Here is a 24,191-nt window from a genome sequence, read left to right as displayed (position 1 = left end):
AAAAAAAAAAAAGATTGCATTGAATCTGTAGCTAAATTTGAGAATAGATATCTTAATATTGAGTCTTCTAATCCATGAACAGCATATGTTGCTCAGTTAATTTAGGTCTTTCAGAATTTCTCCCAGCAGTGTTTTGCATCTTTCAGTGTACAGGTTTTGTGTACTTTTTTTGGTCAGATTTACCTCTAAGTATTTCATATTTTTGAAGCTATTGTAAATGGTATCTTTTAGTTTTAGTTCCCAGTTGTTCATTGCTGATATGCCAGTACAAAGCTACGGGAGTGTTTCTAGCAGCTTTATTTGTAATGGCCTCAAATTGGAGACACCCCAAATGGTCATCAGCAGGTGAACAGGTGAACACATGCTTGTGCATCCAAACGATGGGATAAAGGCAGCAACTGAAAGGAATGCACTGCTGTGCACACAGGAACCAGGGTGAGTCTCAGAGGAACTGTGCGGAGTGGAAGAAGCCAGATGGAAGAGAGCACACACTGCAGAATTCTATTTACATTAAGCTCTGGGAGAAGCAGCCTGAGGCAGATCAGTGGTTTCTTGGGGAGGGGAAATGGATTCAGGGAGGAACATGTGGGAAGGGCCAGAAGGAGACTTTGAAGTCTATGGACATGCGCATCATCCTAATTGTGGATGGTTTCATGGGTGCGTATGGATGCCCCAAATTGTACCCTTAAATATACACACTTTATTTTATGTCAGTAATGCCTCAATGAAGTTATTTTTTAAAGTCAATGGAAGGTTTGCAAAAGCAAGTCAAAAAAATTCCCAAAATAGAACCAGAGGAAGAAACGCAAAATACAGGAGAGAAAAGACGACAGCTAGAGGCGTAGAGGATCCTTTCTTTATCCATGATGTTCTGAAATGTCATCACAAAGCAGTAGGTTTGGCTACGTGTGCGGTTTCATTTGTCTTTCTCACCATCACTGAGCCTTTGCGTTGAAAGATTTATGCCTCTCTTCAGCTCTCGGAAATATCCTTTCGGTATTTCTTTGGTAACGTTCTCTTCTCTGCCAGGCTCAGAAAAGATTGGGCTCAAGTGTTTTAGAAGACAGAGGTGAGACAAGAAAGGGCATTGTTTGAAATCCCCAAATCTCCACCTCGGCCCCAAGCAAAAACACAGATACCCCAACAGATTCCCAGAGCAGATGGGTCAAATAATCTGGAGAGATCGAATCAAAGACTATCTGGACTTGAGGACTCCAGGTACAGAGAAGAAGCTGTGCTGAGAGGTGAAAAGAAGGGAAATGAATCTTGTCTGCCTGTTCCTGAAAGCTGGTGGCTGGGTTTAAATCGCTCCAGCCAGGAGGTTAGAAAATTATTCTCTGGAGCAATGAAGCCATCCACAGAAGGATGTATACAGCCTAACGGTTGGGAGTGCCCAGAAAACAAATCTATTTAGCCACTTACTTTTGTCCGCCACCCCCCCCACCCCCAGCCCTGCAACCCCACGGTGAAACCAGTTACGGCAAGCCATGCACACAGAGCTTCCAAAGGGCCTCTAGGAGCTTGTTTCTAAGTAAAAATAACCACCAAGGATCCCTCAGCATTTGAGGAAAGTCTTCAACGTGGAAGAGAAAATCAAAAAGAGAAAAGGCACTCACTGGAAATATAAAGATGAGAAGGTTTTGCATTCATGAAACAAGATGCCAGAAAAGAGGAGAATTCAAAGAACAAGAAAGCTCTTAGAAATTAAAACTTTGATACCAAAAATGAAAAACTCATTTGAAAGGTTAAAAATAATGACATGGATAAAACAGAGAAAGAACACGTGGAGGATAAATATAGCGAGGGTTGAAGAGTGGCAGCCCAGAGAAAATGAAAGGGAGACATAATCTAAAAGCTATGACAGGAAAATCACTTTGGGAGGCTGAGGTGGAAGGATAGCTTGAGGCCAGGAGTTTGAGACCAGCCTGGGCAACATAGCAAGACGTTGCCTCTACAAAAATTTTTTAAAAAATTAACTGGACCTGATGGTGTACAGCTATAGTCCTAGCGACGCGGGAGGCTGAGGTGGGGTGAAACCAAGACATGTCAGCTTAAACTTACTCTTAAACTTGAATTATGAGATCACCACCAGAAGAACGATATCAGGAAACCGTTTAAAGGCCCGACACCTGTGAGCTTGGGATGGGCCATTGCTTTTGCTGTGAGCGGTATTGAGTGGGTGTGAGGGAGCTAAGCCTAAGGTGCCACTGCACCAGGCCATGGTGCGTCCCCAGGATTCAGGGCGGGCAGATGGCATGCACTACGGGCAGAAACCCTTGCTGGCCTGTCACTGGGTGCAGCAGACACCTGCCTCCCCCCTCCCTATTCTGGGTCCTCATCCTGGATACCGTTGGCAGAGAGGAACCCTGTGAAGTTGCCAGCCTGTTTGTTGGGCGTTCTGTTTGCTTTCTTTCCTTCTCTTGGGGCTGTGCATGGGTGTGGATTCCACAGATACCTGGCCCTCTCAGTGTGCTGTGAGGTCTGGACTGGGGTGCCCAAGGTTAAAGGCAGAGCAGCTTTTTCCATGATGGCACTGCCTTTTTACTTTTGGCTGGTTCCACATTGGCAGGGCAAGGCTCTGGGTAGGGTGTACAGCTGAGTGCTGGCCACAGGCTTCTGGGCCAGGTGATGGGGGGACTGAATCTGGTAGGGGCTGCATCAGAGGGAGCAGGGTCTGCTCTTAGAAGTCTGCACAGGGACCCCATGGTTGTCAGTCATGGCCCTGGGCTGGGGCCACTCTCTACGTCAAAGGTGATCACTGAAGGGGAGACATCAACGAATGGGTTTAGACAGCCCTTCATTGTGTTTTAATTTAAGCAAACAATTCTTTTTTTGCTTTTCTTTTCTTTTCTTTTTTTTTTTTTTTTAAGATGGGGTTTCACCATGTTGATCAGGCTAGTCTTGAACTCCTGACCTCAGGTGATCCGCCCACCTTGGCCTCCAAAGTGCTTGGATTACAGGTTTGAGCCACAGTGCCCAGCCTAAGCAAACAATTCTTAAGCAGTGATTGCCTGGTGTTGTCCAGACACTGGGACGTGTGGTTGGGAAGGCTGACCTCATGTTCCTCCCAGAGCATGCCCAGGATTCACGTCCCAGAGTCTACGTTCTGGGCAGTGGTCCCCAAGCTTCTGAGGGAAGCCCCTTCTTCTCACCCAAGCCCCTGCTTTCTTTTTCAAGCCGGATCTGACAGAATGTGAACATCTTCCCCAGCGGGGAGCGGGGGGTGGGGGGAAGAGGGGGTGAGAGGGTCTGAGTGGCAGCGCCTCTCTCTGCAGGATGTGAATGGCTTGGAGGAAGGTGTGGAGTTCCTGCCCGCCAACAATGTCAAGAAGGTGGAGAAGCATGGCCCGGGGCGCTGGGTGGTGCTGACAGCCGTGCTGATTGGCCTCTTCTTGGTCTCGTTGGCAGTCGGCTTCCTGGTGTGGCATTTCCAGTGTGAGTAAAGCTGGGGCTGGCACTGGGGAGGGCGACGCGTGGCGGCTGTCCCTTCTCCCTCAGCGGACAAACATGGGGCCACCTAGTGAGGACACAAGGATCTCTCAGCTTCTCTGGAACCCCATGGGAAGTGATGGGAAGGTCAGGGATGGCCCATGGCCCCCTCCTGGCATTCATTCCCCATTGTGGACGGGGGTGGTACCACCTCCCCTGACTGAGCACCTTCTGGTCTCGAACAGACCGGGATGTGCGTGTCCAGAAAGTCTTCAATGGCTACCTGAGGATCACAAATGAGAAGTTTGTGGATGCCTACGAGAACTCCAGCTCTACTGAGTTTGTAAGCCTGGCCAGCAAGGTGAAGGACGCGGTGAGTGTGGCCTGCCCAGAGCCCTGCCAGGCTGTCTGCCCTGGCATCCCACCCACCCAATAGGAGGACATGCCTCGCCTGGGATGGGGGTGGCCTGCGAAGGGGGCCCAGGCCCTGAAGGGGAGGGAGTGGCCTGGGCTCGGGGCAGGATCATCGCTGTGCGGAGCCCGTCATGAGTCTCTGCCCTTCCTCAGCTGAAGCTGCTGTACAGCGGAGTCCCGGCCCTGGGCCCCTACCACAAGGAGTCGGCTGTGACGGCCTTCAGGTGGGTGCGGGGAGAAGGCTCAGTGGATGCACCCAGCCTGGCTAGGAATGTGATCGGCTGTAGTGTGCGGGGCAGAAAGCGGGAGGTGGTGCTGGGGGTCCTGGCCTGGAGAGCCAAGGAGGGTCCTTGCTCTGCCCTCCTGTGCGTTACTTGGCAGCCTGACTCTTCTGCCCCCATGGCAGACGTGACCGTAACTATTGCTGTGATGAGCTAGCTGCCCAAAGGCCTGTGAAGTGCTTGGCATGATGCCAGGAACGGCCACGGGTCTTTATTGTTTTTGCAAATTTGGGTTTGGGGGAGTTGGGGTGCTCAGGCAGGTTTCAATGAGTCCCACGTTTTCTGTGCTTGGGAAGTTTTTCATGCATCCTTTTGTTAAAAAAAAATAGACTTTATTCTCAAAGTGCTTTTTCTGTTGTCTGTTCATTTGAACCCTGGAGAATGCTGCGTGGCAGGTGGCATTCCCCATTCCTTTCTCAGGTCAGAAAACAGGCTCAGGAAGGTGGCACTGGGTGTCTCCTTGCTTGTGGCCAAACTCCAGTGGGATTCTCCCCCTCATTCCTATCCCTGAGCGGGCCCCAGAATCGGTCTGGTTGGGGATGAGACGGTGAGAGCAGAGGGCAAAGTGGCAAGGCCTCTTGCTTTGGGGTGGAAAGATGGGTGCACACAAAAGAGGAGCTGGGGCAGGGCCCCTGCAGATGGAGGCCCAGGTCAGCCCCCACGGGAGGCCTGAGCGGCCCTCATGCCCTGGAGTCGCTCTGGGCCAACGTGGGGGGAGTGGGGCCTAGAGCTCCGCCTCAGGCCCCCGTTCTCTCCCCAGCGAGGGCAGTGTCATCGCCTACTACTGGTCTGAGTTCAGCATCCCGCAGCACTTGGTGGAGGACGCGGAGCGCATCATGGCAGAGGAGCGCGTAGTCATGCTGCCCCCGCGGGCGCGTGCCCTGCAGTCCTTTGTGCTGACCTCAGTGGTGGCCTTCCGTGAGTCTGAGGGTCCGGGGTGGGCATGGGACTGGCCAGCCTTCCGTGGAGTGGGGCTGGGTGCTGGACCACAGCAGGGAACCAGCACTCCCAGGACTCGGTGCCCCAGAGAGAAGACTATGTGCTGGCCGGGCACCTCCCTTTAGATAATAAGGAAGCAGGAATAAGGAAATGGATCCTATCAGTAAACACTTTATTCCCCCTCTTATTCTTCAGCCACTGACCCCAGAACAGTACAGAGGACCCAGGACAGTAAGTATCATGTCCGCCTCCTCCTCTGGGTGTGGAAGAGGGGGGTGTGGCCAGAAGCCCTTGAGCCAGTGGGGTCCCCAGAAGCATATCCCTCTGAATGAAGTATATTATGATGGTCTTTCCAGGCCCTTCTGAGAAACTCCCTTCCTGGTTTCCCAAGGCCCAGCGCAGCCTGAGGCATCTCAAAGGGGTCAGGCCTGAGGTGCACGCCCATGGGGTCTCGGGTTCTTCCCTCAGTTCTGCGCAGCCCTGCCCCACTGACACATGCCTTTCTTCTCTCTCCTGTGCAGACAGCTGCAGTTTTGCCCTGCATGCCCGGGGCGTGGAGGTGACACGCTTCACCACGCCCGGCTTCCCCGACAGCCCCTACCCCGCTCATGCCCGCTGCCAGTGGGCCCTGCGAGGGGATGCGGACTCGGTGCTGAGTCTCACCTTCCGCAGCTTTGACCTTGCGTCCTGTGACGAGCGCGGCAGCGACCTGGTGATGGTGTACAACGCCCTGAGCCCCATGGAGCCCCACGCCCTGGTGCAGTGAGTAAACCGGGGAGTGGGTGGGGCTGGGGGAGCTTGGCTGCTGCCCCGATGGGAGCCAGCCTCTTCAACGGATTGTGGCACAGGCATGGGATCCAGTTTATGACTCTTGGCCACAGTCCAGTGCCAGACGTCCAGGCAGCAGGAGCCACATGTGGTGTGATCCTCAGTGGGAGCTCCAGCAGAGTCTGGGAGGTGACTGTCTCAGCCGTGGCAGGGTGGAGGAAGGCCCAGTGGTCCTTAGATACCAAATCTAGCCTGTGCAGGGTGTGATCCCCTGAACTGCCAGAGAGAAGGCACTGCCTGCAGTTGTAAAATGTAAGCTTTGTTATGTAGGTATGTGAAGGCCAACAGATCAGGAGATGATTGTCCTTGAAAAGACAATTTTGTTGGCCGGGCATGGTAGCTCATGCCTGTAATGTCAGCACTTTGGGGAGGTTGAGGCAAGAGGATCCCTTGAGGCCAGGAGTTTGAGACCAGCCTAGGCAAGCAAGACCCTGTCTCTATAAAAAATAAAAAACTTAGCTGGGTGTGGTGGTGCGTGCCTGTTCAGGAGGTTGATGCAGGAGAATCTCCAGCCCAGGAGGTCGAGGCTGCAGTAAGCTGTGATTGCACCACTGCACGCTAGCCTGGGCAACAGAGCAAGACCCTGTCGTCTCAGACCACATGAGGAAGCACCAGGGTTGGGCAAGGGGTAACAGGAACAAGGAGAAAATGTAAGCAAGAGCTTTTATTATGGGCTGGGCACAGTGGCTCACTCCTGTAAGCCCAACACTTTGAGAGGCCGACATAGCTGGATCACTTGAGGTCAGGAATTCGAGACCAGCCTAGCCAACCTGGTGAAAAATCAGCTGGGTGTGGTAATGGGAACCTGTCATCCCAGCTATTCAGGAGGCTGAGGCAGGAGAATCACTTGAACCTGGGAGGCAGAAGTTGCAGTGAGCCGAGAATGCACCACTGCACACCAGCCTGAGTGACAGAGCGAGACTCCATCTAAAAAAAAAAAAAAAAAAAGCCTTTATATGATTTACACAGAAAAGGCAAGACAAATCAGGGTGACAGGTTTAAAATTGGCTTGTTTGAATAATTTCATTTGGCTCTGAGGCATAGGAGCTGTCCTTGGTTCTCTGATATTTGGGCCTGGGGTGCTTACGGCAAGGAATAGCGGCCCTGAGTGTGAGATCCTGATGGAGAAGGTGGGGCTGGGCCCTCCATGGGTGGGTTTGCACAGGGAAGGTTTGCTTGCAGGTGAGTCTTTTCCTATTTCTAAGCATTGGCCAGCCCCAGAGGGCAGTTCCTCCAGTCAGCAGGGCCCAGATGTCAAAGCACCCGCATTATAGAAAACAGAAAGGTGTGGTTAATGCACCTGTGGGATGCCCACGTCAGGGTGGAGTGTACCACGCAGAGGTGCCGCGTGGCGGGTGAGCCGCCTCTCCTGCACTCACTGGGCCAGAGCCTTCTGTGGCTGTCTATGGAAATGAGCTGGGCGGGCATTTCATGATTAATAATGGGCTAAAATTCAGGCCAAAGCCAATCTAGAACCATCTGCTGCCACAGCTTTGCAACCAGGACTTTTTTTCCCTCTCTCTATTAATTATACAACAAAGAAGTACATGGTCCCAGTGGGAAAAAGAAATCAACAAGCAAAAGGAAGACTAAAGTCACTCATCTCTTACTGCCTAGAAATAACCACTGTTAATATTTTTTTAAATTTTATTTTGAGACAGAGTCTCACTGTGTCACCCAGGCTGGCGTGCAGTGGTGTGATCTCAGCTCACTGCAACCTCCTCCTCCCAGGTTCAAGGGATTCTCCTGCCTCAGCCTCCAGAGTAGCTGGGATTACAGGCACATGCCACCATGCCTGGCTAATTTTTGTATTTATTTATTTATTTATTTATTTTAGTAGAGATAGGGTTTCACCACGTTGGCCAGGCTGGTCTTGAACTCCTGACCTCAAGTGATCTGCCTACCCCAGCCTCCCAAACTGTGGGGATTATAGGCGTGAGCCACCGTGCCCAGCCAAGTTAATAGATTTAAGAGCACCGAGAACCATGCCAGGCATGTTCTTCTTCTTATTTTTATTTTTTGAGTCTCCTGGTCACCCAGGCTGGAGTGCAGTGGTGCAATCATAGCTCACTGTAATCTTGAACTCCTTGGGCTCAAACAATCCTCTGACCTTGCCTCTGAGTAGCTAGGGCTATGGGTAAGCACCACCATGCCTAGCTAGTTTTTTGATTATGGAGATGAGGTCTCACTATGTTACCCAGGCTGGCCTCAAACTCCTAGCCTCAAGCGATTCTCCTGCCTCCCTCCCAACATGCTGGGATTATAGGCCTGACCTTGGCATGTTCTTAATATGTTGATTGAGCCCCCAGTTTATTTAATAAATCCTCTGTCATGGGCATTCATTGTTTCTAGGGTGTTTTGTTTTGTTTTGATTTTGACGGAGTCTTGCTCTGTCGCCCAGGCCGGAGTGCAGTGACGCAATCTCGGCTCACTGGAACATCCACCTCCTGGGTTCCAACGATTCTCCTGCCTCAGCCTCCCGAGTAGCTGGGATTACAGGCGCCCACCACCACACCCAGCTAATTTTTGTATTTTTAGTAGAGACGGGGTTTCACCATGTTGGCCAGGCTAGTTTCGAACTCCTGACCTCAGGTGATCCTCCCGCTTTGGCCTCCCAAATTGCTGGGATTACAGGCATGAGCCACCGCGCCTGGCCAGGTGGTGCTGTTTTAAACAAAAGTGAACCGTTTATCACTAACTCCTTCCATCAGTGATTGTGTGGGGAAGGACTTACCTGAATAAAGGTCTTTTTGACTCCATTCTTAACCCTCTGTGGATGGGACCTGGCTTAGGGATGGGGTCCTCAGGCCCCTTTGGAAGCCTGGACCAGGCGTGGGAGAAGCTTGGGTTCTGTCTGCTCTTCTTAATGCTTGCCCTCTGCCCCCACAGGTTGTGTGGCACCTACCCTCCCTCCTACAACCTGACCTTCCTCTCCTCCCAGAACGTCCTGCTCATCACGCTGATAACCAACACTGAGCGGCGGCATCCCGGCTTTGAGGCCACCTTCTTCCAGCTGCCTAAGATGAGCAGTAAGAAAGGGCAGGGCAGGGCGGAACTGCCCGTGGAGAAGGGGAAGGCCTTAGTGGGGGGTGACCTGAGCTTAGGAGGCCACAGGCTAGACCCTGTGGCTGGCAAGCTGGCCTAGGTCAGCAGCAGAGGCTGAAGTTTAAGCCAAAGGCATCTGGCTGACCTCCCGGGTCAGGAGCCCTCCTGAAGCTTCGGTCCCCAGTGCCCGGCCCTTCTGGCTGTGCACTTGCTGTGCAGCGTCCAGGTGTCCAGAAGGCAGCTCAAGGCCTCAGGCTGCAGAGCCCTCGTCTGCCTGCTTGGCCGGGCAGTTTCCCGATCCCCATGCTTTCTCCCACCTTTCCTCTCAGGCTGTGGAGGCCACTTACGTGAAACCCACGGGACATTCACCAGCCCCTACTACCCGGGTCACTACCCACCCAACATGGACTGCACATGGAACATCGAGGTAGGAGCTATGGGTGTGTGTGTGTGTGTGCATGTGTGTGTATGCTGTGTGTGTGTGTGTGTGTGTGTGTGAGAGAGAGAGAGAGAGAGGTGGATGGCAAATGAGGAAGGCAGAAGAAAGGAAAGAGCAGCTTCTTTATCAACCCCAAAGAGGCAGCCCTACGTGGTGACTCACACCTGTAATCCCAGCACTTTGGGATGCCAAGGTGGGAGGATCACTTGAGGCCAGGAATTCAACACCAGCCTAGGCAACATAGTGAGACTTCATTTCTACCAAAAGAAAGAAAAACAACAAAAAACAAAAAACAAAAATTAGCCAGACATGGTGGTGCACGCCTGTAGTCCCAGCTACTTTGGAGGCCGAGGTGGGAGGATCACTTAAACCCAGGAGTTTAAGGCTACAGCAACCTATGGCAGCGCCATTGCACTCCAGCCTGGGCAGCAGTCAGACCCTGTCTCAAAAAGCAACAAAAACACACTAACAAACAAACCCCAAAGAGACCATGTGTCTGAGGACCCAGGGTGGGGTCCAGTCTTCCCCTGCAGTGTCAGGCAGACCCACACTCTTATCCTAGCTCCTTGTCTGGGACCTGGGCAGTTGCTGAAGCTCCCTGGGCCTCAGCTTGGCCCTAGATGAAGTGAGGGTAGACCCAGGGTAATGGCGCCTGGGTCTCAGAGGTGCCGTCAGGAAGACATCAAAGAAGGTGTGTGAGACAAAAGTCGCCCATCCGTGCCCCTCACGCCGTCCCAGCCAGAGCCACCTTCCTTTCCTTTCGTCACAAGCGCCGGGAGAACTTTCCAGCCTGCCTTGGTGATGGAAGGCATAGTGTCTCTCCCTGCTCCATGCCACCCCTCCCCTGTGATGTCCTTGGGTTCAGGAAGGAGGGAGGGAAGCCACAGATTCCCAGCAGCCTCTCATTCCTCAGGTGCCCAACAACAATCACGTGAAGGTGCGCTTCAAAGTCTTCTACCTGCTAGAGCCCGGCGCACCTGTGGGCACCTGCCCCAAGGACTACGTGGAGATCAACGGGGAGAAGTGAGTCCCCGGGGGTATGGGGGCTGCTGGTCCCATGGGGCAGGGGGAGGGCTCCCACCAGTCCCCCAGCGCCCCGATTCTGAGCTGTCCCTCCTCGCCTTGTGCTCCCTACCCCCCGCTCCAGGTACTGTGGAGAGAAGTCCGAGTTCGTCGTCACCAGCAACAGCAACAAGATCACAGTTCGCTTCCACTCGGACCAGTCCTACACCGACACCGGCTTCTTAGCTGAATACGTCTCTTTCGACTCCAGAGACCGTGAGTGAACGTCGTCGGGAGGAGGGCTGGCGAGGGCCTGGCCTGCATGTTCTGTCTACCGTGCGTCTTGCTAGCATCGTGCTTTGCTGATTCTAAAATGCTAGAGAATGTAAGAGCGTCTCACCCCTCCTGAAGCTTTGGGAGGAAAACCTGCTACCTTTGATGTATTAATCAAAGCAGGCTGGCTGTGAGTGCTGCTACACTCTGTGTCCTTCTGGGTTGCAGTCACAGCATGAGGTACCTGTGGCTGGAGACGCCCCTCACCTGAGCTCCCCCAGCCATCTGTCCCTCAGGCCACCTTCACCGTGACTTTGACCTTCTGAGCTTGCCTCTGTGGCCTGTTAGTACCATTAGGATTAATAGCGTAATTTTGAGACACATTAGGAAGTACTATTGGCTGTGAGAGCAGTGGTTCTTTCATGTATATGATGTGGAATACATTGTATTCATAGAATAGCTTTGGGAAGACGTGTAACCATGCTTAGGAATCCAAATTTAAGGTAAAATTCAAGGGCCTGGCTCACCACCCAAAGTGCACTCGGATGAACCAACACCTTTGATCTAAACACTTACCTGTGACTGAAGTGTACCTGTGCCGAGGTGGTGACAATGGCCTCCTTACAACTTTGCCATCTGCAAAGCGGTCAGATGACTCCTGACTTCAGAAACTTTGAAATGTGGAAAATGTTTAGAGTGAAGGAAGCACGCAATGCCACGCTGCATTTGGATAGGACATGTTCAATGCATCGGGGACCTGCTGAGTGTCACAGGCAGGGCCTGGCCCTCAGGGGCACCAGGCGGCCCAGCACACAGGGCAGGGCAGGGCAGGTTCTGCGACCAGCCGGCCTCTCTGCAGGATGCCCGGGGCTTCCTGGGCCCGGGTCCTCAGTGGTGGGGAGGGACCCCACCAGCCCAGGTTGGGGTCTGTGGCCAGCCCTCCACCACACTGGCTGCAGGTGCAGAGACCCCTTTGTCACAGCTTGGTGGGCCTGGGCAACCCCTGCCCTGGGCCACAGCGCCCGCCCTGCTCCTCTGTGTTTGTGGCTGGGAGGTTGGCCTGAAGCCAGGAGCCAGGAGCCAGTGGAGGGAGGCGGGTGGGTGCCGGGGGTCTCAGGTCTGCCTGTGCCCACAGCGTGCCCTGGGCAGTTCACGTGCCGCACGGGGCGGTGTATCCGGAAGGAGCTGCGCTGCGATGGCTGGGCGGACTGCACCGACTACAGTGATGAGCTCAGCTGCAGTGAGTCGGGCTGGGAGCCCCGTCCCCCACCCTCCTTCCCAGCTCGGCCTTCATCCCATGGACCTGCTGGGCTGACTGCCGAGGCAGAAGGGCCAGAGGTGGTGGGAGTTTGCTCTCTGGCCTCCCTCCCCACGCTGCCGTGTGGAGATCTTGGCTTCTGTGGGGCAGGTGGTGGGGTGTCTGGGAAGTGCTGAGGTCAGCTTGGTAGCTAGTGGGGCAGGGGCACTTGGGCCTCTCTGCAGATGGGAAAGTGGTCCCCAGGGAGCTCTGAGTGCCTATCCTGGGGAAGCAGTGAGGAGGGCCTCGCGGCTGACCCTCCCCTTACCCCGCTCCAGTTTGCAACGCCACCCACCAGTTCACCTGCCAGAACAAGTTCTGCAAGCCCCTCTTCTGGGTCTGCGACAGCGTGAATGACTGTGGAGACAACAGCGACGAGCTGGCATGCAGTGAGTGCAGGGCAGGGTGCCGCCGGGGCGCGCAGGTGGCCGGGGCGGGCAGGTGGCTCCTGGCGGCTGAGTCCCCGTGCCTCCCCAGGTTGTCCAGCCCAGACCTTCAAGTGTTCCAATGGGAAGTGCCTCTCGAAGAGCCAGCAGTGTAACGGGAAGGACGACTGTGGGGACGGGTCCGATGAGGCCTCCTGCGCCAGGGGTGAGGCCGCCCCATCCACCTTCTTGCTGGGAGGCTTCGCCCCTGGGGGAGGCTGCCCTGAGCACACCCACGTGCAGGGTGCCCCAAGTTTAATAAACACAAACCACCTGTGTGTTCGCTGATCAGAGAGGGCGCCAGTTGGGGGAGAATTTTCCGGAAGGTGGAGAACCTGTAGCAGGGCGAGGAGGCCAGTGGACATGGGTGGGTCAGGCCTGGTGAGGGGTAAGGTGCAGGGATCATGAGTTGCCACTGGGGGTTTCTGGCTTCGGGTGGGATGCTGCGGAGGAATTCATTCCCTCCCTGTGTCCTCCTTGAACAGTGGACGTTGTCACTTGTACCAAGCACACCTACCGCTGCCAGAACGGGCTCTGCTTGAGCAAGGGCAACCCTGAGTGTGACGGGACGAAGGACTGTAGTGACGGCTCAGATGAGAAGGACTGCGGTGAGCGGGGCATCCGAGTACGGTGGTGCAGGTTGCTCACTGTGTCAGTGCTAAGTGAGCAGCTCACGTAACAGCCTCACTTAGCAGCTCTGTACTTGGGTGAGAGGGTGTGTCTCCTGGAGGAAAGGATAGCCTTGCCAGTTGGCATGAAGGTACCACTCCATGGGCTGATTCTGGTCTTAGAGAACAGCCTGGGCAGCCAGCGTCTCAGGGCTTCTGTGGCATGGCGAGGTTGTGGCTGTAGTGTGGGACTGGTCCCAGCTCTGTAGACACAGCTGTGGGGGAGTAACCTGGGGAAGAGCAGCCCAGCTCACCCAAGCTCAAGGCAGGGTCTCACCCTTGCCCACCCATACTTTAATTTGCAGTCTCCATGTTTCAGAGGCGTTGGCTGGCCACAGGTTAGATTTGAGCACAGCTGCCACTAGTCTGTGTCAATCACACCACTGGTTCATTGGTCCCTCTGAGAACTGTGCCCTTCAGCATTCAGACAAGCCTCTTTCTGCCACCCCCTCCCCTGTGACATCCCAAAAGATGTCAAATCAGGCAGATGACACCCAAATCAAAGTGAAGCTGACCAGATGGCCTCTGGAGGCCCTCTCTGCATTTGTGTGGGAGGGGGGAGGTGGGAAGATGAGGGTTTGAATTTGGGAGCGGGGAGAGGGAGGGGCATGGTGGGAGTCTGTGAAGCTCAAAGGTAGTTTTGGGGTCCCTCGTGCTATGGCTGCTCCAGCAGTGCTGTGCACGCCAAAAGCTGGCTTCCCCACGTGGGGTCTCCTGGTACCCACCATGTGTCCCCTCAGGGTTCGGTGTCCTCACCTTGACTTGCTGTTCTCTCTGGTTCTCTGCCCCCTCTGCAGACTGTGGGCTGCGGTCATTCACTAGACAGGCTCGTGTTGTGGGGGGCACGAATGCGGACGAGGGCGAGTGGCCCTGGCAGGTGAGCCTGCATGCGCTGGGCCAGGGGCACGTCTGCGGTGCTTCCCTCATCTCTCCCAGCTGGCTGGTCTCTGCCGCGCACTGCTTCATCGACGACAGGGGATTCAGGTGGGTCATGCAGCAGGGAATCTCCTTGTTGGCACCTTGCATCTGAGAGTCATGCCAGGGTACTGGTTGGCACTGGGGCAGGGCATTGGAGGGGTGGGCACATGTGTTAGTCCATTCTTGAGTTGCTCTAAAGAAATACCTGAGCCTCAGCCATTTATAAAGAAAAGAGGTATATGTTGCTCATGGTTCTGCAGGCCGTAGAGGAAGCGTGGTGCCAGCCTCTGCTTCTGGTGAGGGCCTCAGGGAGCTTCCAACCATGGCAGAAGGTGAAGGGGGAGCAGGCACATCACACGGCGAGAGCGGGAGCAAGAGAGCGCAGGGGGAGATCCCAGACTCTTAAGCAGCCAGCCTCCTGTGAACTCAGAACTCACTCATCACCATGGGGAGGGCACCAAGCCATTCACACGGGGAGGGATCCGTGACAAAAACGCCTCCCACCATGCCCCACCTCCAGCACAGGGGACCCGATCTTAGCATGAGATTTGAAGGTGACAAACATCCAAACCAAATGAACAGATATCCCAGGACGGGGCTTCATAACAGCAATGATAACAACTCTCTGTGTCCGGTGCCCATTTGTAGCCAAATGCTGTACCTGAACCTCTCCTAAAAACCCCCTAGCAAGTTAGGCAGGTCGATTGTATCCTCATTTTACAGAAAGTAAGGTTCAGAGAAGTAGGGACATTTGCTGGGGGTGGCACCGCTCTTAAGGGGCAGAGCCAGACGAGCACCGGTGTGGTCTCCAAGTTTCGGTGAGCCCGCGCTGCGTGACTCCTCGGGATCGGCCAACGTGAGCTTTGGAGTCATGCTTGCCGATGTCAAGTCATGCTTGCTCTGACTTGCCGATGACTTGGGCAGGTAATTCAAACTTCCTAGGCCTCGGGTTCTTCACAGATGATGGTGATAGTATCAGTCCCTACCCTAAGAGTTGTGAGAATTAAATACGATGCTGTACTTGAGACACAGCGCTGTGCCTGGAGCACAGAAGGTGCTCATGATGTCATGGTCTCAGACACACAGGCAGATGAGAGGCCTGGAAGGGTCACGTGGGCGTCGCAGGAACGGGGGCACAATGCTGGGCTGAGCTACTGTGTCTTAGCTCCCGGCCTCTCTGTGCGTCTGGCCATTGGTTGCAGGAAGGAGTGTTAGGGCCTGGCTTGCTCTGAAGAGTCAGGTGCAGGGGTGTGGCCCTTCCAGGAGAGTCTGCCCTCAGGAGGAGGGGATGGGCTTCCTGCTGGCAGCTCTGGGAGCAGGCTACCCAGGCCCTCAGCTGCCCTTAGCAGGGAGGAGAGATGGGCTCACAGCAGAAGGGAGGCCTGCGGCACAGGTGGAGTGCGCTCAGACACATGCAGAAGGCTCAGGTGATAAAGATGGACAGCAAGAGCCTGAGGGGAGTGGAGCCAGCTCTGTGGTCCCTGGCCTCACTGGATGCTTGACATATGGCTTTGTCTAGCCTGAGACTGTCCCTTGTCTCATTTTGTCACACTCAACTCACCCAGAGCAGGAATGATTTTCTTTTTGGAGTATTGGGAGCATATGTGCAGTGGTGCAAATCATAGCTCACTGCAGCCTTGAACTCCTGGGCTTGAACAATCCTCCTGCCTCAGCCTCCCAAGTACCTGGAACTACAGGCACATGCCACCATACCCAGCTAGTTTAAAATTTTTGTAGAGACAGTCTTGCTAAGCCTGGCCTCCAGCTCTTGGGCTGAAGTGATCCTCCCATCTTGGCCTCCCGAAGTGCTGGCATTACAGACATGAGCCACCATGCCTGGCCTGACCACAGCTCTTGAGGTTGGCTTCAGTGCCTCTTTGACATGCCCCATTCTTTCCTTTTTTGAGCCACATCCTTGCTTTCTGGCACTACCAGGTACTCTAGGCTCATCTTGTGTTTCCCCAGCCCAGTCCTAGGATCAGCCATTTCTCCAAAGAGTCCTTTACTGGGGATGGTATTTAGAGACCAAGGTCTGCGTGCTCAGTGTGCTCATTGTCACCATGGTGTCATGTCTAGACCCTGTCAGCAGGTGGAGCTAGGAAACGGCTGTGTATATACTAAGAACTGCCCTGCCGTCCTGCACTGCTTCCTTTTTTCCTTTGCTCCATTATTTCCTTTTTCAATTCCTTCTTCTTCATCCTCTATTGGTCATTAGTCATACTTCTGCCAATGAATAGTGCAATTAATATTCAACACCCATGGTCACTGTTGGCACTAGAGAGACCAACACTTGGTCCCTGCAGATTATGCATCACAGACTTGTGAGGGTAGGGACAAGACATGACACCCACGCACAGTAAGTGCTGTGCCAGGGCTGTGTCCAGGCCCCCTCGGGCCCAGGATGTGAAGTTTAGAATTCTAAACCCACATGCCTGAGGGGCCGGGGAGGGTGACTGTTGGTGACACCCAACAGGGGTGTCTGAACTGAGGGTTGAAGGTGAAGGTGTTTGTCAGCTTGACCAGGTGGCTCAGACCTTCCAGACAAAGGGACTGTCGTGTGCAGAGGCAGGGAGATGTGAGGTATGCAGGGGCCTGGTGTCAAGGGACCCTGAGCACGTGGCTAAGTCATCACGCACTCATCGGGCATTGCCGGGAGGCAGCATCACGTTGTGGTTAAATGCACAGGCTGCCTAGGTTCAAATTGTGGCCTATGACATGTTAGCTATATGATCCTGGGCAAGTTACCTTCTCCATGCCTGAGTCCTCATCTTAAAAAGGGTGACCCTACTTTGTGGGGCTGTTTCGGGGATAAAACAGTTTACTGTGTCAGCATTGAGAAGAATGCATGGGACATCAGAAGTTCTACCTGAGCACTAGCAATTCCCAACTGCACTCCAGCCCCTGGTGGTCACCATGGGGAATACTGGTGGCTGCATCTTCACAGCTGGTCTCTCTGCTGCTGGTAGACGTGCATGCCTTAAACAACTAGAGGCTGAGTCTGCTGATGTAATCAAATATTGTTCGACTGATTGATGTTGATTTGCAGAGAGAGCTTCGGGAAAGCGGGGTCTTGAGCCGAGGTCGCTGGGCGAATGGTGTGGACTTGGAGGAGCAAGGTGGAAACCTGCAGGCACAGGGCAAAGAGCTGGATGGGGGCATCCGTGCTGGGTGTTGGGGTCATGGGGAATGGAGCCAGAGGGACGAGGATGGCTCTCCCCTCTGCCTCATCCCATGACACCCTTTCAGCTACATCCTTGCCTCCTGAGTTCCTGAAGCACCTCTGCTGTCTTTCATTTGCACTGCCATCACCTTGTCTGTCCTAGCTCACTGTAGCCAGGGCAACTGCAGCGCCTCTCCCCATCTGCTTCCTCCCCTCTCAGCACTCTGGTCTGTACCACGCAAGCCCAGCATGGTCTTCCCAAAATCTGGTCACGCCAATCTCTTGCTTCAGTGTCTGCCATGGCTTGCAGTATAAAGCAGGATCTCCTTTATATTGAAGGAGTTCAACTCCTTCTTTTTTTTTTTTTTTTTTGAGACGGAGTCTTACTCTGTTGTCCAGGCTGGAGTGCAGTGGCATGATCTCAGCTCACTGCAACCTCCGCCTCCTGGGTTCAGCGATTCTTCTGCCTCAGCCTCCCAAGTAGCTGGAACTACAGGTGCATGCCAAATGCCCGGCTAATTTTTGTATTTTTAGTAGAGACGGAATTTCATCATATTGGCCAGGATGTCTCCATCTCTTGACCTCGTGATCCGCCCACCTCGGCCTCCCAACAACATCTTTATTCTGAGTCCGTCCAGCCTCAGTCTCCAGTCCGTTCTCACCTTCCCCATGTTCAGTGTGGGGGCTTCCTAAACATGCGTTTGCTTTCTCTTTTTTTTTAAGATGCAGTTTCACTCTTCTTGCCCATGTTGGAGTGCAATGGCACCGTCTCAGCTCACTGCACCTTCCCCCTCCTGGGTTCCAGGAATTCTCCTGCCTCAGCCTCCTGATTAGCTGGGATTGGAGGTGCACGCCACCACGCCCAGCTAACTTTTTGTATTTTTAGTAGAAATGGGGCTTCATGATGTTAGCCAGGCTTTTCTCAAACTCCTGACCTCAGATGATCCACCCGCCTCAGCCTCTCAAAGTGCTGGTTTTATAGGCACGAACCGCCTTTGCTCTCATTCAACATGCAGCATTCTTCATCCCTGCAGGCCGGGGCTGGCCAGGCCTGTGTGATGTCGAGGCTTGGTTCATAACTTGCTTTGTTTCCCAGCTGCCAGCCTGTCCCCCTCCACAGCTTTCTACCCAGTCCTCTGTGGAACCCTGCACATCGCGCTGTAGTTAGTGGTTTTCACGTCTCTCCCTATGTACACTGTGAGCCTGAAGATTGGGTCATAGATTGCCTCACAGATGCCCAGGGATTTGTTGAGGGAATGAGCTGACGGGGGTCCGGGGGTGAGTACGTGGCTGGATGTGAGCAGGGCTGGGGCACAGTTAGAAAGGTCAGGCCGATATATGGTGAACGCAGGCCTGGGTGGGTCATAAGGCTTTGCCTCGCAGGTCTTAGGAATCCTTTCAGGGTATGGAATGAGATGAAAAGGCACTCACAAAAGCAGCTTTTGGGAAGTCATGTTCTGGTGGCAACAGATTACATACAGTGAAGTGAGATCGGGCATAGCCCAGGTTGGAGAGCTATGCTTTGGCCTAGGTGTGTGGTTCTGTGGGGAGATGGCTGTAAGAAAGGCCAGAAGGGGACCGGGCATGGTGGCTCACACCTGTAATCCCAGCATTTTGGGAGACTGAGGCCGGCAGATCACCTGAGGTCAGGAGTTTGAGACCAGCCTGGACAACATAGTGAAACCTTGTCTCTACAAAAATTAGCTGAGCATGGTGGCGTGCACCCGTAATTCCATCTACTGGGGAGGCTAAGGTGAGAGGCTTGCTTGAGCCCGGGAGGCTGAGGTTTCCGTGAGCCCAGATCATGCCACTGCATTCCAGGCTGGGCAACAGAGCAAGACTCCATCTCAGAAAAAAGAAAGGCCAGAAGGGGATGGATGCCGAGGTAGTGAGAGCGGACCAGGGCTCGGGCGGGCACGGGGGGAGACACGGAGGCAGAGGCTCTGTTCAATGCTCCAGGGTGAAGGAGGTGCCTTAGCTGAGCCGTTCAGTAGCCTCTTGACTTTCCTGAGAGGTCAGGGAAAATCAAGCGGCTCTTCATGCCTTTCTCTTGCCACACACATTTTCTATGTTAAATATGTATTTTTCCAATGTTTTATTTTGAAATTTTTTAGGCCAAGTAAAATGTTGTAAATTCAATGAAAGAAGAAAAGGACTAGGACAGTGAACACTCTTATACTTTTGATCTACATTCAGGAATTGAGTTAACCACGTTTGCTTTCTCTCTGTTTGCAGAGCACGTATTTTTCAGAACTGTTTCCTAGTAAGGAAGAGCCACTGTGAGGCTTCCTGCCAGGTGCCTCGGCCTGGTGGTACAAGGCCAAGAACAAGGACGTTCTCACACGCTGAGAAATGGCGGCATTGCTTTGTGCTGTGAGCTGGCATGCTCGTCATAAATGTCCTCCAATCATGCCCAGCATGTTCTTTTTTAGAGCTTTTTTTTTGTTTTTTGAGATGCACTCTATTTCCCAGTCTGGAGTGCAGCGGCATGATCTCAGTTCACTGCAACTTCTGCCTCACAGATCCAGGTGATTCTCCTGTCTCAGCCTCTGGAGTAGCTGGGATTACAGGTACGTGCTACCACGCCTGGCTAATTTTAGCATTTTTAGTAGAGACTGGGTTTCACTATATGTTGGCCAGGCTGGTCTCCAACTCCTGACCTCAGGTGATCCACCCGCCTCGGCCTCCCAAAGTGCTGGGATTACAGGCATGAGCCACCACACCCGGTCTTCTTTAGAGCTTTTTAAAAAGTTCTAGGACGCAGTGAAAGTTCATGCCTTGTATTTGGTCATTAGGTTTCTTTACTCTCTTTTTAATCAAGAACGGGTTCTCTAAGCCTTTTATTTGTGGTCTTTTATGGCATGACTTTTTTGAAAAGTCTTTATCTTATGGGATGCCTCTCAGTTTGGGTTTTCCTGACTGTGTTTTCATGGTTGAGTTAGCAAGCAGCGCCTGGGTGGTGCTGTACCCTTTTCAGGGAGTGCATGATCCCTGGTTGGAGCCTGAGTACCTGGCTGGGGGCGCCCAGCAGCTTTTGCCATCATAAAGGGGCTTCCCCTTGGTTGTAAATACATCATCGCAGGTGATTCTTTCAATCAGCCTGAGTGTCTCCTTCCCCAGCCATATTTTACTTGGTGTCCCAGTGTCTGTTGGTGATTCTCACGCGTGTTGTTTATTACTGTGGCAGGTACGAATATGGTTACTTATTGTACAATTTTTTCAGCATTTAGGGGCTGCTTTTTCTTTTTTTTCTCTTTCTCTTTCTTTCTTTCATTTCATTTCATTTTTTTGAGACAGAGTCTCACTCTGTTGCCCAGGCTGGAGTTCAGTGGTGCGATCTTGGCTCATTGCAACCTCTGTCTCCTGGGTTCAAGCAATTCTCCTGCTTCAGCCTCACAAGTAGCTGGGATCACAGGCATGCACCACTGCTACTTGGCTAATTTTTGTATTTTTATAATAGAGATGGGGTTTCCCCATGTTGGCCAGGTTGGTCTTGAACTCCTGACCTCAGGTGATCCGCCTCAGCCTCCCAAAGTGCTGTGATCACAGCTGTGAACCACCGCGCCTGGCCAGGGGCTGCTTTTTCTCTGTAAAAAATAGCTTTCTTGCTCCCCTTATAAATTCTTTTGAAATTACTCTTTAGATTCAGGTTGGACCAATGGATTCTCTCCACCCTTTTTTTTATTATTCCGGCTGTGTAGTAGTAGTGTCATTCTGTCACTATTTATTTTGGGGATCTTATCGTCCTCACTTTAGCTAGCTTTGACAGACGGGCCACGTTGGTGTTTGAGTGCTCATTTGCTTCCTGCAGAAACAATGTTCCAGGTTTTCTTTATCCTTTCCTTTAAGCCCCAGATCTGAAATCAACCATTTTTCCAAGGACCCCTGGTTCCTTTCAGTGGAGAAGGATATTTAGATACTAAGTTCTGGGTGCTACTGGGGAGAGCACTGCTTTTAGGCCAGTTTTTATAAATCGTGAGCTGGCCAGGCACAGTGGCTTTTGCTTATAATCCCAGCACTTTGGGAAGTCCAGGCAGGCAGATCATTTGAGGTCAGGATTTCAAGACCAGCTTGGCCAACATGGTGAAACCCTGTCTCCACTAAAAATACAAAAATCAGCCAGGTGTGGCTTCAGATGCCTGTGGTCCCAGCTACTCGGGAGACTGAGGCGAGAGAATTGCTTGAACCCAGGAGGCGCAGGTTACAGTGAGCCAAGATCACGCCACTGCACTCTAGCTTGGGTGACAGAGTGAGACTCCGTCTCAAAAAATAATAAATAAAATAAAAATCATGAGCATTTCCTGATACCTCGGATCCTATTCCACATCTGCGTCTCCCTTTCCCCATGCTGGGGTGGGCCCTGGCTCTGCAGTGCACATGGCACAGCTTCAGAATTGCTACACCTGTCCCATAGCCAACAGCAAACCTAGTAGATACAACTCAACATAGTTTTCAGTTCATTTTGGTCTCAGGATATATGCCACTGCATTAAAAATTATTTGGATTGATTTTTCTGTTATTCCTCCTGTGAAAGATCAGGTTCATAACATGCCTATTTTTTGGTCATCAGATTAAAAATGTATTTGAGGAGGGGGAAAAGAGGTCAAGAGGGGTTTCGCACTGCAGCGGGAGGCACTTAGTATTTTCTAGCTTAGGGTCAAAATCGAGTAAGAGCTGGCCCCGTGGTCTTGTCTCCACAGCTGCTATGCCTCATCTATGCGCAGTCCTCTGGGAACGCACAGGGTTGCGGCGCCGGGTGCACAGACCCGAGTGACCGCGCCGTCTGATGGTGGCTCTCCCTCCCAGGTACTCGGACCCCACGCAGTGGACGGCCTTCCTGGGCTTGCACGACCAGAGCAAGCGCAGCGCCCAGGAGGTGCAGGAGCGCCGGCTCAAGCGCATCATCTCCCACCCCTCCTTCAACGACTTCACCTTCGACTATGACATCGCGCTGCTGGAGCTGGAGGAGCCGGTGGAGTACAGCTCCGCCGTGCGGCCCATCTGCCTGCCGGATGCCTCGCATGTCTTCCCTGCCGGCAAGGCCATCTGGGTCACGGGCTGGGGACACACCCAGTATGGAGGTGAGCTTCAGGCTGGCCCAGGGCTCCGCAGGGGCCTGGGGCCTTCCCCTAAAGGCCGTGTCGCCTCTGCGTGTCCAGCCTCGGGGCTGGGGGCTGCCCCAGTCTCTCTCTGCCTGGCAGGATGAGGCTGTCCAGGGCGGAATGGAGGCCTTTAGTAAAAGGGGCATGGGATTTGCAGGCCTGCTTTGCCTCTAACTACCTGAGTGACCTTGGGCGAGTTGCTTGAACTCTGATCCCGTTTCTTCATCCGCAAAATGAGGATGGCCACACCTTAACCCAGTGGTGCTTAAGGCATGTTGGGGGTGGGTTTGGAGGGAAGCAGGCCATTCGTTGACAAACGCTGGACTGAAAAAATACACTCTATAGCATTTGTAGACTTTGGAGAGGGAAAAGAAAAGGAAACGACGCCCAGCTCTAATGCCCTCCCAGAACCCCGGGGCATTTGTGGCGCCTTCCTTCCGCCTCTCTTTTTCCTCACCCCTGCTTGCCACATGGCATCTGTTCCATCTCATCTCGCCTGGCAGATCTCAGCATGCCCCCTACTTTCTCTAGGTGGCTGCTATTGCCAGAGCCCATTGGGTAGATGCGATTTACCCGTTTGTCAACCCCTGGCACCCTGGCATCTGGGCTGTTCCAGAATTTTGCTAGGAAAATGGCCTGTGGGGAGTATTGGATGACGCTGCTCCGCCGCAGCCTGGCCCCCAGCCCCGTCCTGCCCTCTCCCCAGGCACCGGCGCGCTGATCCTGCAGAAGGGTGAGATTCGCGTCATCAACCAGACCACCTGCGAGAACCTCCTGCCACAGCAGATCACACCGCGCATGATGTGCGTGGGCTTCCTCACCGGCGGCGTGGACTCCTGCCAGGTGCGCCCAGGGGCAGGAGGGAGGCAGGTGGCCCTGGGAGAGGTGGGGCAGGGGACTCACGACAGGGCTTGTTTCTGCCCAGGGTGACTCTGGGGGCCCCCTGTCCAGCGTGGAGGCAGATGGGCGGATCTTCCAGGCCGGTGTGGTGAGCTGGGGAGATGGCTGCGCTCAGAGGAACAAGCCAGGCGTGTACACGAGGCTCCCTCTGTTTCGGGACTGGATCAAAGAGGAAACTGGAGTGTAGGGGCAGGGGCCACCCAAATGTGTACCTGGGGACCGGACCGCTGACTGCACCAGCTACCCCAGAACAGAGACTGTGAATTGCATCCCTGGGACTCCAGATCTGCCTAGAAAACCTCTCTGCTTCCTCAGCCTCCAAAGTGGAGCTGGGAGGTGGAAGGGGAGGACACTGGCGGTTCTACTGACCCCACTCGGGGCAAAGGTTTGAAGACACAGCCTTCCCCGCAAGCCCGAAGCTGAGCCGAGGCTGCTTTCTGCACGTCTGCCTTCTCTATCTCTAAGGAGCAGCGGGACCCGAGCTTTGGGCCTCGTGGTGAAGGTGGTGGGGCTGCGGGCTGTGGAGCCCTCAGCAGCTGGGCCACGCTCTTCAGGAAGCCCAGGCTTGGAGGACCCTGGAAAACAAATGGATCTGAGATTGGAATTGTTTCACTGGCTCCCAGGTGGGCTTCAGTGTGTGTATTTGTGTATATGAGTAAAACATTTTATTTCTTTTTAGGTAAGCTTTTTTCTTCATGGAGTTGAGCCCTCCTTCCTCCTTCTTCCTAGCTCAATTTACAAAAAATTGGTCTCAAATTCCCTGAGCACAGACCCTGGAGTCAGGCTGAGCGGGGCCACAGTGCTGTTGCCTTCTCCAGGCCGGCAAGGGGCGGGTTTTGCTCTGACCTGTAGCTTCCAAGACTAGGGGCCTGGTGCCCTTGGTAGGAGGGACATGCGGGTTGGTGACACAGGGAGAGGAAAGTGTGGGGACAGTGGAGAGGGGCGCATTGGCTGCCCAGGCCTAGGTCCAATCTAGGCGAGCGAAGAGCTTTGTCAGAGGAAGATGGGCAGAAGCGAGCCTTCGTGTTTGGTGAGCAGGTGGTCATGTGAGCAGTGTATGTGTGTGTGTGC

General features: G+C 53.6%; 1 protein-coding gene across 1 annotated transcript in view; it reads left to right on the top strand.

The window, feature by feature from the left end:
• ST14 (ST14 transmembrane serine protease matriptase) overlaps nt 1-23,798 on the top strand; it is a 46,732-nt gene extending 22,934 nt beyond the window's left edge. Inside the window, exons 2-19 of the mRNA XM_017523893.2 lie at nt 3,276-3,435; nt 3,675-3,802; nt 3,997-4,067; nt 4,885-5,042; nt 5,259-5,294; nt 5,585-5,825; nt 8,781-8,920; nt 9,266-9,363; nt 10,289-10,398; nt 10,523-10,653; nt 11,786-11,890; nt 12,226-12,336; nt 12,425-12,538; nt 12,858-12,980; nt 13,838-14,024; nt 21,925-22,199; nt 22,927-23,063; nt 23,146-23,798. Of these exons, the coding sequence (XP_017379382.1) occupies nt 3,276-3,435; nt 3,675-3,802; nt 3,997-4,067; nt 4,885-5,042; nt 5,259-5,294; nt 5,585-5,825; nt 8,781-8,920; nt 9,266-9,363; nt 10,289-10,398; nt 10,523-10,653; nt 11,786-11,890; nt 12,226-12,336; nt 12,425-12,538; nt 12,858-12,980; nt 13,838-14,024; nt 21,925-22,199; nt 22,927-23,063; nt 23,146-23,307 (2,487 nt within the window). The 3' untranslated portion in view covers nt 23,308-23,798. The remainder of the gene's footprint in view (nt 1-3,275; nt 3,436-3,674; nt 3,803-3,996; nt 4,068-4,884; nt 5,043-5,258; nt 5,295-5,584; nt 5,826-8,780; nt 8,921-9,265; nt 9,364-10,288; nt 10,399-10,522; nt 10,654-11,785; nt 11,891-12,225; nt 12,337-12,424; nt 12,539-12,857; nt 12,981-13,837; nt 14,025-21,924; nt 22,200-22,926; nt 23,064-23,145) is intronic.
• Nucleotides 23,799-24,191: the final 393 nt, after the last annotated feature.

Source organism: Cebus imitator, unplaced genomic scaffold, assembly GCF_001604975.1.
Source record: "Cebus imitator isolate Cc_AM_T3 unplaced genomic scaffold, Cebus_imitator-1.0 Scaffold0, whole genome shotgun sequence".
Taxonomy (NCBI): Eukaryota; Metazoa; Chordata; class Mammalia; order Primates; family Cebidae; genus Cebus; species Cebus imitator.
Note: the sequence above shows the minus strand (reverse complement) of the source record. Positions and strands in the feature narration are given on the sequence as shown.